This window comes from Temnothorax longispinosus, chromosome 3, assembly GCF_030848805.1.
Source record: "Temnothorax longispinosus isolate EJ_2023e chromosome 3, Tlon_JGU_v1, whole genome shotgun sequence".
NCBI lineage: Eukaryota > Metazoa > Arthropoda > Insecta > Hymenoptera > Formicidae > Temnothorax > Temnothorax longispinosus.
In genome coordinates this window covers 5,941,761-5,956,387 of record NC_092360.1, presented here as the reverse complement: position 1 = coordinate 5,956,387, position 14,627 = coordinate 5,941,761, and the positions used below count along the sequence as shown (strand labels likewise).

General features: G+C 38.1%; 1 protein-coding gene across 2 annotated transcripts; it reads left to right on the top strand.

Annotated features, from left to right (window-relative positions):
* The first annotated feature begins 260 nt into the window (after positions 1 to 260).
* Positions 261 to 12,607, top strand: Btbvii (BTB-protein-VII). 2 transcript variants are annotated; one of them, XM_071774077.1, is made up of 6 exons: positions 261 to 988; positions 1,760 to 2,107; positions 2,194 to 2,547; positions 2,692 to 2,821; positions 8,509 to 9,095; positions 9,478 to 12,607. In XM_071774077.1, exons 2-6 carry the CDS (start codon positions 1,796 to 1,798, stop codon positions 9,742 to 9,744), a joined length of 1,650 nt encoding a protein of 549 aa, XP_071630178.1. In that variant the 5' UTR covers positions 261 to 988; positions 1,760 to 1,795; the 3' UTR covers positions 9,745 to 12,607. The 2 variants fall into 2 exon arrangements, with proteins under 2 accessions (XP_071630178.1, XP_071630179.1); XM_071774078.1 differs by lacking the exons at positions 8,509 to 9,095; positions 9,478 to 12,607 and adding an exon at positions 4,846 to 8,059 and having other exon boundaries at positions 267 to 988.
* The last annotated feature ends 2,020 nt before the right edge of the window (positions 12,608 to 14,627 follow it).

The following is a 14,627-nucleotide window of genomic DNA, read 5'->3' as shown; positions in this document are numbered from 1 at the left end:
CTTGGTGGAACAACGAGACTTCGATGTTTTAACAAAAATATTTAATATTCAAGACGTGTATACATGTCAGAGATCAATAAACGAATGAATATCAACAAGTTTGTAAACAGTAGTCAAGTAATGTCATCTAATCAATAAATATACATATATATGCATACGATAATTTTTCAAGTTTGGACTTTTAATTTCAAGGAAGGATAATCGAAATACTATTTTGAGCGACGTCTATGTTTTTTTAATCAATTATTTGAATTAATTAGAATAAAATGTAAAATTCCCCTAAATTGTCGAATATTTTTGGCCCGAACTGACTTTCACGAGAGGCGAGGTATACCTCCCGGACTCCCGGCTTCAAAAAACCGCTGCGCGTTCGCGTTCGCGCGGATCGCTCGCCAGATGGCGGCGCCGGTCGGCCGCTATATTGATCAAGTTGGATTTCGTGAGACGCACGTTGATAAGATCTCGCGAAAATTTTTCGATCGCACGCCAATCTCCTCCCGCCCGCGTGACGTGCGTGAGACGTGCCCGCGTGCGGGCGTGTGTATGCGTGTGCGTGTCCCCGTGCGTGCGTGCGTGCGTGCAGGCTTGCGTGTGCGTGTGTACGTCAGCGTCTCCGACTCTTTTGACAATTCTGACATCCGTCGCTCTCGGTATAATCCGTTCGCGGCGGAGCACGGCGGAGCGGAGTGGAGCGGAATTCGGGCCCGAGCCGAGAGCCGAGAGACGAGCGCGCGCGTCTCCCCCGGCAGTCCCGGCAGTCGGCGGCGTCGCGTAAATCCTCCTCCCTCGCCCATGACGTCACTCGCGAATTACACAAGCGTCATCGCTCAGTCTGTTGTGGAAAATTTCGCGGGGTCCATGGTGGCAGCGGCGAGGCACGTCGCCCTTTGAGTGAGAGTGAGACCGGCGTACGGCGTACGGCTCCTCGTCGGCAACGCGGCGACGACGACGACGACGACGACGACGATTGAGTGCATCGCGAGCAGAAGTGAGCGCTCCTCTCTCTCTCTTTCTCGCCGTTCACCCTTTTCTCTTCTCTGTGTCTTCTCTTTTTCTCTCTCTCTCTCTCTCTCTCGCTTTCTCCCCCAGCATCATCGTCAGCGATCGTCGTCGCGATCATCAATTGATCGCTGTTCATGCCAAGCACGCGCGAAACTACAAAGAGGGATTTCCTGGCCGGAGCCTGTCCACGCGCCGTGTTGTTTATTGTCGTGTCGCCCGCCTCGGACGACGTCGACGGTGTCGTCGGAGCTCGTGGCGTCCCGACGGTGCAACGACATGTCGCCTCGTCGTGACACCTCGCACCTGCGTCACGCTTTCGTGACTCCTTTTTAATCAGGAAACTCCTCCCGATAGCCATTCATGCATGTCATCTCTATGAGCTGTTTCACGTTAGCCAAGATATTTTCTGTCCACGTCTGTGTTGGTCTGAGACGAATATTTGTTTGTTACTCGATGAGGTCATTTTCTTTACGTAATAAAAGTTAATTACAGTTTTGGAAGTTGGTGATTTATTCTATGCACAAAGTTTTAAATATTCCATTTTAAAAGATTAACATTTCTTATAATAGGATGTGTGTTAGTTAAGCAATTTCTTATAATAGGATGTGTGTTAGTTAAGCAATGGAGACAATTTTCCTGTGAACGATGTTAGGTTGTTTGTGACAGTTTGGTGTTATTTTATTTCTCTGTGCCATTTGTAGTATTTATATTACATATGTTTGCACAATGTTAATTAGGTTTTTTCCTCGTATTGCAGTCCAAGTTTACGAGAGACTCTTCCTACACCGTCACGATGTCTATGCAACAGTTTTGTCTGCGGTGGAACAATCATCAACCGAATTTTATCTCGGTTTTTTCCAATTTGCTGAATAACGAGACTCTAGTGGACGTCACTCTCGCCGCCGAGGGCAGGCAAATTCAGGCACACAAAGTTGTTCTGTCAGCATGCAGCACGTACTTTCAGTCGCTGTTCACGGTGAATCCTTGTCAGCATCCTATTGTCATACTCAAGGATATCAAGTTTTCCGACCTCAAGATTATGGTGGATTTTATGTATTATGGAGAAGTAAACATATCTCAAGAGCAATTGCCATCCATCATAAAGGTAAATATTTCGCGTTTGAGTAATTAAACATTTTTACATTTTGTGGATCTTGAAGAATCTTGAAGACGCTCTGCTTTGTTTAATAGACGGCAGAGAGCTTAAAGATAAAGGGACTCGCGGAAATGCATACGGCATCGTTAACAAAATGGCCAAGCGGAAGCAGCGAAACAGGCGGAGGAGACCGTGGTGAATCTTGCTCGCCAAGCCCATCTCCATTGTCTCCTTCGTTTCGCAGAAAAAGGTTAAGGAAGTCTTCGACTGGCTCGACATCCGGTTCCGGTGACAAACCAGAGGAAATTAATGAAATCACATTAGTGGCTACTAACATTGTCAAACCCGAACCCCTCATTGTGTCGCAAGAAAGCGGGGAGAACTTGAGGCGACCAGTAAACACCAGCACAGAATCTCAAGGCAGTATTGATGAAGATCAGATATCAATTGTAAGTAAATATGACGTATTACTATATTATTGAATCGCAATCTTATTGAATCTAATTTTTAAGGAAATAAACTACAGCTCTTAGCAGAAAGTATTTTAAAGTAATAAATTAATTTCAATAATACGTGATGTTCCTGCATTTCAGATGAGTAATATGGAAACTAGTTCCGCTAATACGCCAGCTCAAAGTGACGGTTCTATCCAAGATGTAAGTCAACAATCGGGAGGAAACATTGGACAAAGTTCTGTTTCTTCGCAACCACCTGTTCATCAAGGTAAGATATCAATAAATATGCTTTTCAAATATAAATCTCGATAAAATATTTAAAGGAGAGAGTCATTCAGAATAGCATTACTTATTATAACATAAATTATATATGCTACATATTACATACACAGAAACAATCAATATATATTAGGAATTAATATATAAATCTATAAAAGCAAATATTTTTACTACATATTTTAATGCTGCATGCATAATTTTGTACATGGCTATGAATTGAAATTTTCCTTCACACATGTGTAGATGGAAATAATTTTTTTATATAGATATGTTTCCCTAAATATTTTATATGTTTCCTGATTGTATCTTATTTTTTACATATAATTTGCTTATTTAGAATGTGCTGTTTATATCATCAATTATATTCTATAAAGATTAATTTCAAAAAAGCTTTAATACTTATGCGTATTAAATATATTTAAAGCGTATTTATTGGTCTGTATATATTTAATGAGTCAAGTAGGACTATACACAAAAAATTAATAGAATAGGAAAAACAGTTTTATTAACTTAATGTTTAATATGTGTATATACGATATCAGTATATATAAAAAAAGGTAAAAAGAACTCTTCTTTTTGTATTTTTGTAGTTTTTAAAGATTTATGATTTTTAGGCTATCTTTTAAGATTTCTTTTTTAATCCATATTAAAAGAGAAAAAGTTACTTAATAATAAAGAATATATCTATATATTCAAATCTTATTATTTAGCAAGCATTTAATTTTCTTTGTTTTCGTAAAGATAAGTTAGTTCGATAAATACTTTGTTATTATCGATTGTGTAACAGATTAGTTATAGCGTTAGTAATCTAACTGATTGTGTGCATAGGCGTAATAGTATGGAAAATATAGTTTTTAATTTCACGGGAAATGTCATGCGTGAATGATTAGCTACATTATAGATTTAATAATATAATTTCTCTCAAGGTAGATCGTACATTATAAATCCATGCAGAATGTTCAGGCAACTTTGGCAAATTGCATGACACCTCCCCTTTAAGCAAATCTCTCCGACAATCGTTATTTGAATTATGCATATTGACTGTGGTGGGTATTTGAACTGCATGTCGATAAGCGAAAGTTACACACATTATATGCTGGCACAGATGCGTTTAAATGTATTGCACAAGGAGAATCAACAGACGTTTGACATGAAAATAGAGCGAAATTTCAGGAATTGAAATTCTAATAATGCGAATGTGCAAAGAAAAGATTGTTTCTCATTCATGAAAGAAAAATCACCATGGTACACAGATACATAGCACACAGTATGTTATATTTCCGGAGGGATAGCATATCGGGCCTTTGACATTAACGGAGTTATGTATGTGTGCCTTACTCTGCCCTATAAGTGTAACGAATGCCGTACACATATTTCAATATTTCAATATAAACAATGATGTGCTTAAAAATGTATCTGTGCCATGCCGCAACTCCATACTTAATACGCTCATATATCGTTTCTTCACAAGATTTTATTTTTAATATCTATTATCTTTCGCTTACTTAGCTTAGTATCGTTTTTCTACATATCATAGAATACATTTATTTTCTTTTGATTAGATCATAATTTATGTATGCCTCGTTTTATATGAACAGATATGCCGATATGACATTATTCGTTATTATTCATAGTTCAAGTTACGTTATTAATAGCGCAGTAAATATAATTGTGTAAAAATTGCATCTTTTAAATTGAGGTTTTTGATATGATATACAGGTAAAATAAAATTTGTATGGGAATATATGAATTACCGTATCAACAAGTCGGACAATTCTCGAAATCTTTACGTCGAGACAGATTTAAATATAAATCCGAGTTAAACATATTTCTTTGCTTAACGTTTATTTTGTAATGTTTCATAATATTACGATCACATAAAACTCTCTCTCTTTCTCTCTCTTTCTCTCTCTCTCTTTCTCTCTCTGACTTTATCATTTACCTTTGCCGTAAACGCAAAGCGGGTTAATAATTCCTGTGCTCTGACCAAAGATCAATCGGTCTGTTCTACAGGATTACAATGGACTATTATGGAGCACACATATCATCCGACACGTTTCGCTCTGTCCTCGTGTCAAACGAATCTGTCGATCCAAGCGTCGTCGGCATTTACGACGCCCGAAATAACAGCATCCTCGACCATCAGCGATCAGTACTCTGGTACCAGCACGACTGGTTCCAGTTGCGCCCTGACGAACTATCCGAACTCCTCCCACGGGACGTTGCAGCACGCGTCGTCGGGTGGCCCCTCGCCATCGACGCAGTGCCCCAGTAACTGCCAGAGCCCCTGCGCCAGCCCGCAGACTGCGATTAAGAGGAAGCGCTCGACTAATCCGCAGGCGGACGAGAACTTTATACGCGCTCTCGACGCCGTGCGCTACGGTGGTATAGGGTTTTGCAAGGCGGCCAGGATGTTCGGCGTGAACAACCGAACGCTCTGGCTCGAGTATAAGAAGCGCGGCTACCCGAACAATCGGCCCAGCCTCAAATCTCGCGTTAAGCAGGAGGTCAATTCCTCGCCGCCGCCGGCACCCCCGGCGCAGCCCATGAACTCGCAGAGCCCAACGCCTATGGGCCCGCCCACGACTCCGCACAGCACACATAACACACATAGCACGCACACCATGCTGACCAGCCACAGTCCCCACACAATGCTGAGTGGTTACATTGACAGGCATACGGACTATACGCTACCGAGCTCCACGATGCCGATCAATCTGCACGGCGTTAATTACAATGCCATGTGAACTGGCATGTCCTACCCGGAAAATCGCTTGTATAGACGAGCTTGAGATTCTTCCTTACCGCTCCTTCCTTTTTCTCCCGCTCCTCGTGTACAACTGAACCTACCGCGACTACCTGTGTCAGTAACGAGGCGTCAGTAGTGAGACATTGAAAAGTCAAACGTTTCAATTTTTGGACATCTTTCCGTCTGACTATAATCACAGATTTTTAAGTATTTAGAGTTTTTTTTAATATTTAGAGATTGAAATATAATTTTTATATATTGTATACGGAGATCTATTAGATATATTGTACATTTTTCTTTAGCTACAGACGATTTTAAAGATTTGAATTTGACTTATCTTTATATTTATATATAAATGTAAGATTTACAGGTTTTTAAATTAACTTAATATTATGATTATTAAAAAAATCTAAATACTTAAAAATCTGTGAGTATAGCCAGGCGGAAAGATGTCTAAAAATTGAAACGTTTGACTTTTCAACATTTTGTTGTGTATCGTGAAACACATTACGAGTTATAATTAGAGTGAAGATTTTAGTATTGTCTAGAAACGGTGCAATTTTATTGCTTCAATAATTAGAACGTTACGATATTGGTAATAATAAAACCATTTGCACCGATTATGAGTTCGAGGATCAGTCAACAATTAAATTTTTGTGACAGTATGTTTTGCAATATTCTTAATTCACTTTTGCTATTCTGCGGTTAATTTTTATTAATTATTACTTTCTTTTTAATTTGAATTATTTCTTCGATTTATTTCAATGTTACTATCACGAATACAATGTTTATTGATTAAGCTTCTTTCTATTTATTAACAACTTTATCTATATAATGTTCTCTTCATGTTAACTGTTAGTATACCAAAGATCTTGTAATGATCTTTTGCTTCTCTGATATCCTTAAATTATAAAAATCTGGCGATAAATCTTTATTTTTCTTTAGTGCATTGTTATTAATAAAGTCACCAATGATAAAATTGACATTTTTTACCATTTTCAGTGCCGTTATTTTATCGTAGGTGAAACTTATTACTGTTAATTATCTTATCTAAAAAGTCCAACGTCAGAAATAATATGGACTTTGCCGTTGATTGTTGACTAATCATCGTAGTCTATCATATAACATTTGTAAATATTAAATTACGAATAATTAAAAATTATTTGTATTTGCGTTATCTGTATTTGCACATGAGTAACGGTACAGATTATTGAAGAAACGATCATCGTACGAGACTACGATGCACACACAGAGATAATTTATCAATATATGTATTACAATTTTATATATATATATATATATATATATATATATATAAAATTGTAATAATTGTTGCTATGTTGATAAATATATGAGAAGCATTATAGATATTTTATGTTTTCTTTTATACCTGGAAGTTTGTTTAATTTTTTGTGCTTTTTATGTTGTATGCATGAAATTGAGATATATTTTGTTATGTATTATAATAGAGTAATTTTTTTAAACATTATTACTTTTTTTCCAGGTATTTATATTTACTTATCTGCTTCTGTTAATTAAAACAAAAATTTACATTGATGGAAACGTTGGATAATGATATAAACAAATGCAATTGTATACTCGATGTATTAAATATCTCAAATCAAATCAAACTTCGTGAAAATAGTCCTATTATTTCGAAGCAAAATGTAAATTTAATGTGAGATATGGTCAGTTTTAGGAAAAGCGCACTCGTATATAAGGAATGAATGAATATATATATACATTATTTCTCTATCTGTTTCCCTGTTATGTTTAATCGCGATAATGATTAGTCTAATTCTCTCCCCACAGTGTGTAAAATATGATAGGTACTTGATACAAAAACAAACCTGGTTTTTTAATATTAATTGTAAAATAAACATAGGACACATATATACGAACTTTATCAAGATTAATGTTCCTAATTTAGCTTGCAGGAACAACTTTTTTCTTATTTGTTGTACTATTTGTTACGTATATATTTAATAACTGAATTATTAGGACAGTAAAGTAATTCATGTATTGCGCACAAAAGAATGCGAACGCTTAAAGCCGTGATCAGACTACGGATTGGGATTGAGATTGGATTGAAATTTAATCAATTAGAATAAAGGAAACTTCAAGTTTAGTGAACTTTGCTCTAATTGGTCAAATTTCAATCCAATCTCAATCCCAATCCGTAGTCTGATCACGGCTTAAGATAACTTGAAAGATATTTTGAGATTGTACCTCCTACTCTTCATTTGTTTCTGTAAACTGCAAAAACTTTCGGTTACTGCAGACCGAAGACAAAGCTGCTTTGTGCGAAGATCGTAAAATATATATTTGAGTGATTTGACTTAAATAGAAATTAGTTCTTAATATATAGTAAAATTAGCTGTTAATTGCACTGTTAAGGAGCATTTATACCCCCCTTATATAAACGATTGAAAAATAATTCAGAAGAAATAAAAATTATTCTAACAATTTGCAACAGAATAGGAGTCCTTATTTCTCTTCAATATTTTACGACCTTTTTTTCTTTATTAGTCCGAGCGAACAATTGATATTACAATTATGTTGCGATTATCAATGCATCAGTTCCCGACGAAGAGATTATCCGCAGAAGAAACGATTATAGTAATCGAAGTACGATTATCTAATTATGATTATTCTTGTGTTATCATGTTATACAACATTTGCCTGTGATTATTGAATAATTGCTTGACACAATTATTAATCTTTTTGTGTACTATTAATATATACAACTGATGTATCCGAATAAGGAACTCTTAACACTAAAATACAGTGATTCATCTTCAACGCAAGATATCAATCTTTGTTGTAGAATAAAGACTAGCATCAATTTACGTTTACTACATCTAAAAGCAACGTCGATGTACCGATTCTTCTCGCCACGACTAAAGTCTACTTATTTATTATTATAGTTCTTCATTGCAAGCAGTCGCACATAACGAAAAGGACTCGGCTGCTGATCAGACAGCCGCGAGTGAAGAAGGAGCCGAGTCACCTGTCGCCGGACGGCGAAACGGGCTCCTTTTCGCCGCACATTGTCTCGACCTCCGTTCACCTCGCCACGCCGACGCTGAATCTTCCCCAAACGTCGAGGAGCTTCGAAGAGTCCCGTATATCGCCACCGCCGCACACCATGCTGGTCAGCCAGCAGTCGAATCTGCTGGCGGTGACGACGCCGTCCAACTTGCTGGCGGTGCCCCAGCCGTCCTACCTGACGAAGCAGCACTCGCATCCGCTGCTGTCCAGCCAGCAACCGAGCACGTCCGGGACGTACTGGATACACCGGCAGCACTCGCATCCGGAGCTGCCCGGCAGGACCACGAGTCCGTCGATAGTGATCGAGCCGGCGCCCGTCCTTAAAACGGAGGAAGAGGGAAGCGAGGAGACCTCGACTCCGTCTGCATCGGCTACCACCTCCGAGCTGGGGACCAGCGGCGGCACTTCCGGCGGACTGAGGGTCAAGACGACGGAGTTACGGCGAGCTTCCTCATCACCGCAGGTAAATATCAGCCGCGCGTTCGTACAAAACAGATCAATGACAAACATATGCGTGAAGAAGATCACTACTGAGATCACTAAAGGATGTCTAGATGTACGAAGATCGAGATTAGCTGTTTATGGATTCAATTTGTAGTATGAGGATTGGATATGAAAATTCAAGATTTATAAACACATTGTGAACTTTAATTTATAAATCGTGTCAAAATATTAAGCCATTAACATCCGAAGAACTAAATTCGTCTTGTTCAATATTAGCAGATTGTGCAGATTGATGCAAAATTAATTTCTTTTTTCTCTTTATTTAGATAATTTATTATCTTTAAAATCGCAACGGGTCTTATTAACGGATCTAAATAAATGTAATATATCTCCTTACACAGACGAGCAGTAGCAGAGAGCCTCGCGAGAGCATGGGGGATCAACGATTAGGTCACTGTCCGGTGTTACGCCAAGGCCCTGCCTTAGGCTGCAATCACTGCTGGAACACGATAGACGCCCACGGCAGGATACTTCGTAGGAAGACCAAGTATCATTGTCCCGAATGCCAGATCAATTTGTGCATCGTGCCCTGCTTTCAGGAGTACCACGAGCAGCAGCGCGAGCTGATTTCTAAACTGAAGCCCTTACCAAAAACTAGCTCCGTTTAATCTCCTCCCCGATGTAATTCTGTTTTAAGTAATCGTTTAAGTAATCGTTACTTATCGGATTACGTGTTAAAGCACGCGCTTTAAATGTGTGAAGGTTCAACGTGATGATGGAGTAACGAGCCCGTCGTTAGCGTGTGACATTATTTTTCTCTTGTACGACGATGTGTATGAGTCATCAGATTGATATCGTTTACCAAGACTTTCATGACTTGATATATTTTCGTAATACATTTATAGTGTCTATATAATTGTTGAAGTAGGCGAAATCATTGCAATCTTGCAGTTTGATGATATGAATATTTATAATTGTGTGTATTGAGAGTTTTCTCCTTTTCTCTTAGTCTTTCAATAATTTTCACATTTTCACGTAGTCACATTTTCTGAGTTAAGTAGTTCTGAGTTTACGTTTATTAAGGAACTTTTAGTTTTAATCAAAAGTAAAGACTTTACTTTGAAATTAGCATAGAAAAAAAGTTTATTTTAACGTAGATATGGAGAAATTAATATATTATTTTTTCACGCAGTTTTATAAAATTCATGACAAAAGTGATGTATCGAGATTGGATGTAAGACTACCTGTTACTCTGGAAAATATGTAAATTAATTATTGCAATGCTCGGCACTTTATTATTATCGTTATTATTTATGTTTAGCACATATTATATATATAAACATTCTCCGTAAAAAAAAAACATCAATTTAAATAATATTACAAAAGTAATTGATATAAGGATACCTAAAATTTTCTTTAAAGTAATTCATTTATTTTCGTATCAATACATATAGCAAAATTTTGATTATTTATATTAGTAAAATGCGCATTAGTAAAAATTGCAATCTATCTAAACTAGACATTATCTAAATTGATAAATTTTATTTTTTTTATACAAAACGTTTCCGATAATATGCAGACATAATTTCAGAAGTGAGAGAATTCAGCGTATATAAATCTAATAAAAATAGTTTACGTATGAATATTTTTATCCTATTCGAGCTTGCTTACGAGTTACATATATACGTTTTGTATTATACGGGGTTTGTCTTTTTTTACAAAATTGTTTTTATTCAACATTGATCACTTCGAATGAGTCTGAATGTAGGTTTCTGAATTTATTTAGCCCAAAATTTGCTGAAAAACAAAAACGATTGTGACTCAGGAACAAAGTCAGATAACGTATACAAACAGGTGCTTTCAGCTACCGAATTATCTTTTCTGAAATATGAAATATTCCCATATATGAGATAATGTATTGTGTATATTTTATTACAAGTGTACATTCTAGCTTCACGCGTATCGTTCGCATGATTTTCAATGTTAACGTATTTGACGTTAATTATTTATAATTATTTTACCAGATATATTTTCCATCTTTCGTCCAATCACGCTACACCGTATGATCTCAAAATAGAACCCTCTCGCACTATGTCTGTCTCTGTCTCTCTTTCTCTCTCTCTCTCTGTCTCCCACGTGTACGAGTGCATCGAGATAATAATTTCTCTCGACGACGACACGCAGACACTAATTTCGGAGACCATGAATTGCGAGATGGAATTGCAAATAAAACGAAAAAAAAAGAAACGAAACGAAAGGTAGAACCGGCTGAAAAAACAGACGCGGCAGCCGCTAAAACGAGAGCTTTGGCACACGTGCAACGATCGAAATTCGGTGTACTTTTATAAATCACTTCCTACCATTCGCAGGGCCACCCCTATCGCCACCTGTAACGACACCCCGCCGTTAATGCGTCCGTGTAAAATTTGTCGCCCTTCGTTCCGTGAGTAATCGAATGCGGGACGCATGAGGCTCTTCTCTTCTCTTAATACGCGAGTTTTGGGATAAAAAAAATAGTACAAGCGCGGGATCCGTATGTTATCTACATGTATATATATGTGTGTTATATATTCCAGATTTTCTAATTGCACGTAACGAAGCGTTTTCTAAATTCAAAATTGTGCTGTGACCGCTACGTAGTAAAGTAGTAGCCATTATTTATGCTGGCAAGAAATTACAAGCATATATTTTGTTTAAAGACGAAACGTTTGTAGACAAATAACGGCTTTTTTGCGATAATTTTTTTCTGAGGTTTAACAGTTCAGATTAACGTACAGCTATTTCGTAAATTGAGAATGACTACTGTTAGCGAGAAACATTGATTTTACTGTATACACTACAGCCTTCTGAAGCTTGTCTTTCTGTTTTGTTTCAGTGACTCGCATAAACAAAAAAATGTTATCTTCTAACCGGATGTTCCGTCTCTACCGCAGGTTTGATTTCAACGCGATTTTTCGCGGTACATATCTATCAAGCCTCTCCGCTTGTACTAACTTTTTTCTCCCTCTCCTTTATTCCCCGGGCTAATTTTCGACTGCGAAATTTCACGTACTATTTGTCACCCAGATCCCAGACTCCGAGCATTTTTTATGTGTGTCTCGTGCATTTATCGCGGAAGAGTGTCGGAAGAGTGCCGACACGTGTCGCGAGCAACGGGATGGCCGTATAGAAGTGACCGTGTAGAAGATTTTTCTCCACGGGGGAGAGAAAAGTCGTGGTGATGGATTAGGCCGGATTCGTTCCGGCCATTTCGATAAATCACGATTTGCGAGGCGGACAGGCCGAGGATCTCTGCCGCGACCTGCGCACGTTTCCCCTGACACCTCCTTTGCGAGCGGCACCGAGCAGGCGTTCGCGCACTTTGTACGTACATGTTGAAGATGTTGAAGATGTAGAAATATCGTGCAATATATTTTTCTCGACATTACAGATGTATTATATGCGCAAGCGTTATACCGATTAATCATATTTTATGTAAATCTAGCCTGAGAAATTCGTAAATTAAAATAAAAATAATGTGAGATCACACAACGACGCCCGGATCAATTATCTCCCGCACCAGACAATTCCAGACACATCAGTCTGATGCAAAGCACCCTATCTTATAATATTAGATGCGATATTTATCGCACGCTTCCGATGTTCATATTTAATAAAACAATTATTTGATTTATTCGATTGAAAAAAAAAACGGCTGTTCAAACAAATTACTATCATTTCGTATTTCTCTAAAATTGTTATGAAAGTATGCTTTTTCTGTCATAGTTTTTCTTTCCATGTCGAAGATACGCAATCCGAGCAACTCGAGCGAAAGAGGTCACGGATGAAAAAAAAAATACAATCTTGGCCACAATATATAGATAGAAACACTAAAATATAGATTAAAAATATATAGGTAAAATATAAATAAAAGATAACAGCCACACCACAGGATGACAATTGGAAAATTGCTAAAACTAAACGGCTTTTATTTTTTAATGAATGGACGGAACGAAAGAGAGATAAACTATCAGCTGCGTTACAGTGGTAAAAGAATAATATTAATTAAAAGCTGTTCAGCCGCCGGCTTGTTTCCCCATCACACGGCCGTCGAATCTTCGAGCAAATCCTTACTCGCAATAAATTCGCGAGGGTCGGACTTTTTCCCCGGGTCGGTCGGTCGGTCGGTCGTCGCCGCCGCCGGCGCGCAGCGGCGGCATCTCCTCGGCCGCGTACGTCCGCGGGATGTGGGGTCAGCCGTTTCTTCTGCGCGCAAGCTGACGCCACCGCCACGGCGGGCGTCGTAACGGCAGTAACCCCTCGTCGCATAACGCGCGAGACGGAAGAGCCGTCATCTTGGATCCCCCAAAAGCCGCGGCGATATTGTACGCGCAGCCGGTGCCCCGTCGACAGCTGGACCCCTCGTCTCTTCGGCTCTCTTTCTCTCTTTTTTTTCTCTTTCTCTCTCGGCAGAAACGAAAAGTCACCGCGCGGATTAATCGCCGGCGGAAAACCTCCCTTCGATACATGAACGCGGCTCGTGGGAGGTCAATCTTGTTAGGGCGAGAGAGCGTATTACGCGGATACGATCCGCGGCAAAGCCGACGGATACGCGTGTTGCACGCGTCCTTCGCGCGCCGATGGCACCCCGACGCCGCGACGGCAGGACGCTTTAAAGCGGACGTCTGATTCTCGTTATTGTTGTCGTATTGATTACGCACTAAGCTCCTTGGCAAGTACCTTCAAGGAGATTGATAAAGTTAATGAAAATGAAATTAAGAAAAGTTATTCCTGAAATTATTCGCGCGCTTATCACTCTAATTAAATCTACTTTCTCTTCTTCTATATTATTTCTATTGCTTATATTGTGTTATTTCATGTCGCGGTTGTTAATTTATTTTGTAGTTTACTTTCTGTGTATTTGCATCAGTTGTGCGCAAAGAGACAAGAAATCATTAATTAAAATTAATTACACTTTTACATCGTGGAGATGTAATCTTGTTTAAATTGAGAAATAATGTTAGTGCATCGCACATTTTTATTAAAACGATTGAACGAAAGTGAAAACTTATAAATCAACACGGCTGTCAACAGTAAATACAATCGTTAAATTGTATCTTTTTTTGCCGTTAAACAATAGTTGAAATATTAATGTAAATTTATGAATTTGAAATTCGTGAACCAAAGAAGTATCTTGATTTTTTAAATTCATATTTTTACAATCTTGAGATACAATTGTTAAATGATTGAATGATCTAAAAATGCATCCCGATAACACTAACAATACGTGAAAAATAAACTAAGGTTTGACAAATAGAGGAATTAAAACAAAATAACATCGAACTTAACTTACAATGAAAATCTCAAATGATATAAGCTACATAAAACCTTGTGTCCACGATACTAGAAATCGCTTCAAGATCTCGGACGGAGAAAGAATTGACCAATCACATTTAAACAATTCGGCCAATTGACTAATGCGATTGGTTAATTCTTTCTCCGTCCGAGATCTCGGAGCGATTCTAGCATCGTGGACGCACAAGACTTTAGTGGAAAGAAAAAAGTGTTTAAC

Coding starts and splice junctions, on each gene's coding strand:
- Btbvii (XM_071774077.1), top strand. CDS start 1,796: ATGTCTATGCAACAGTTTTGTCTGCGGTGGAACAATCATCAACCGAAT. Junction 2,108..2,193: donor AATTGCCATCCATCATAAAG/GTAAATATTTCG, acceptor TTTGTTTAATAG/ACGGCAGAGAGCTTAAAGAT. Junction 2,548..2,691: donor ATGAAGATCAGATATCAATT/GTAAGTAAATAT, acceptor CCTGCATTTCAG/ATGAGTAATATGGAAACTAG.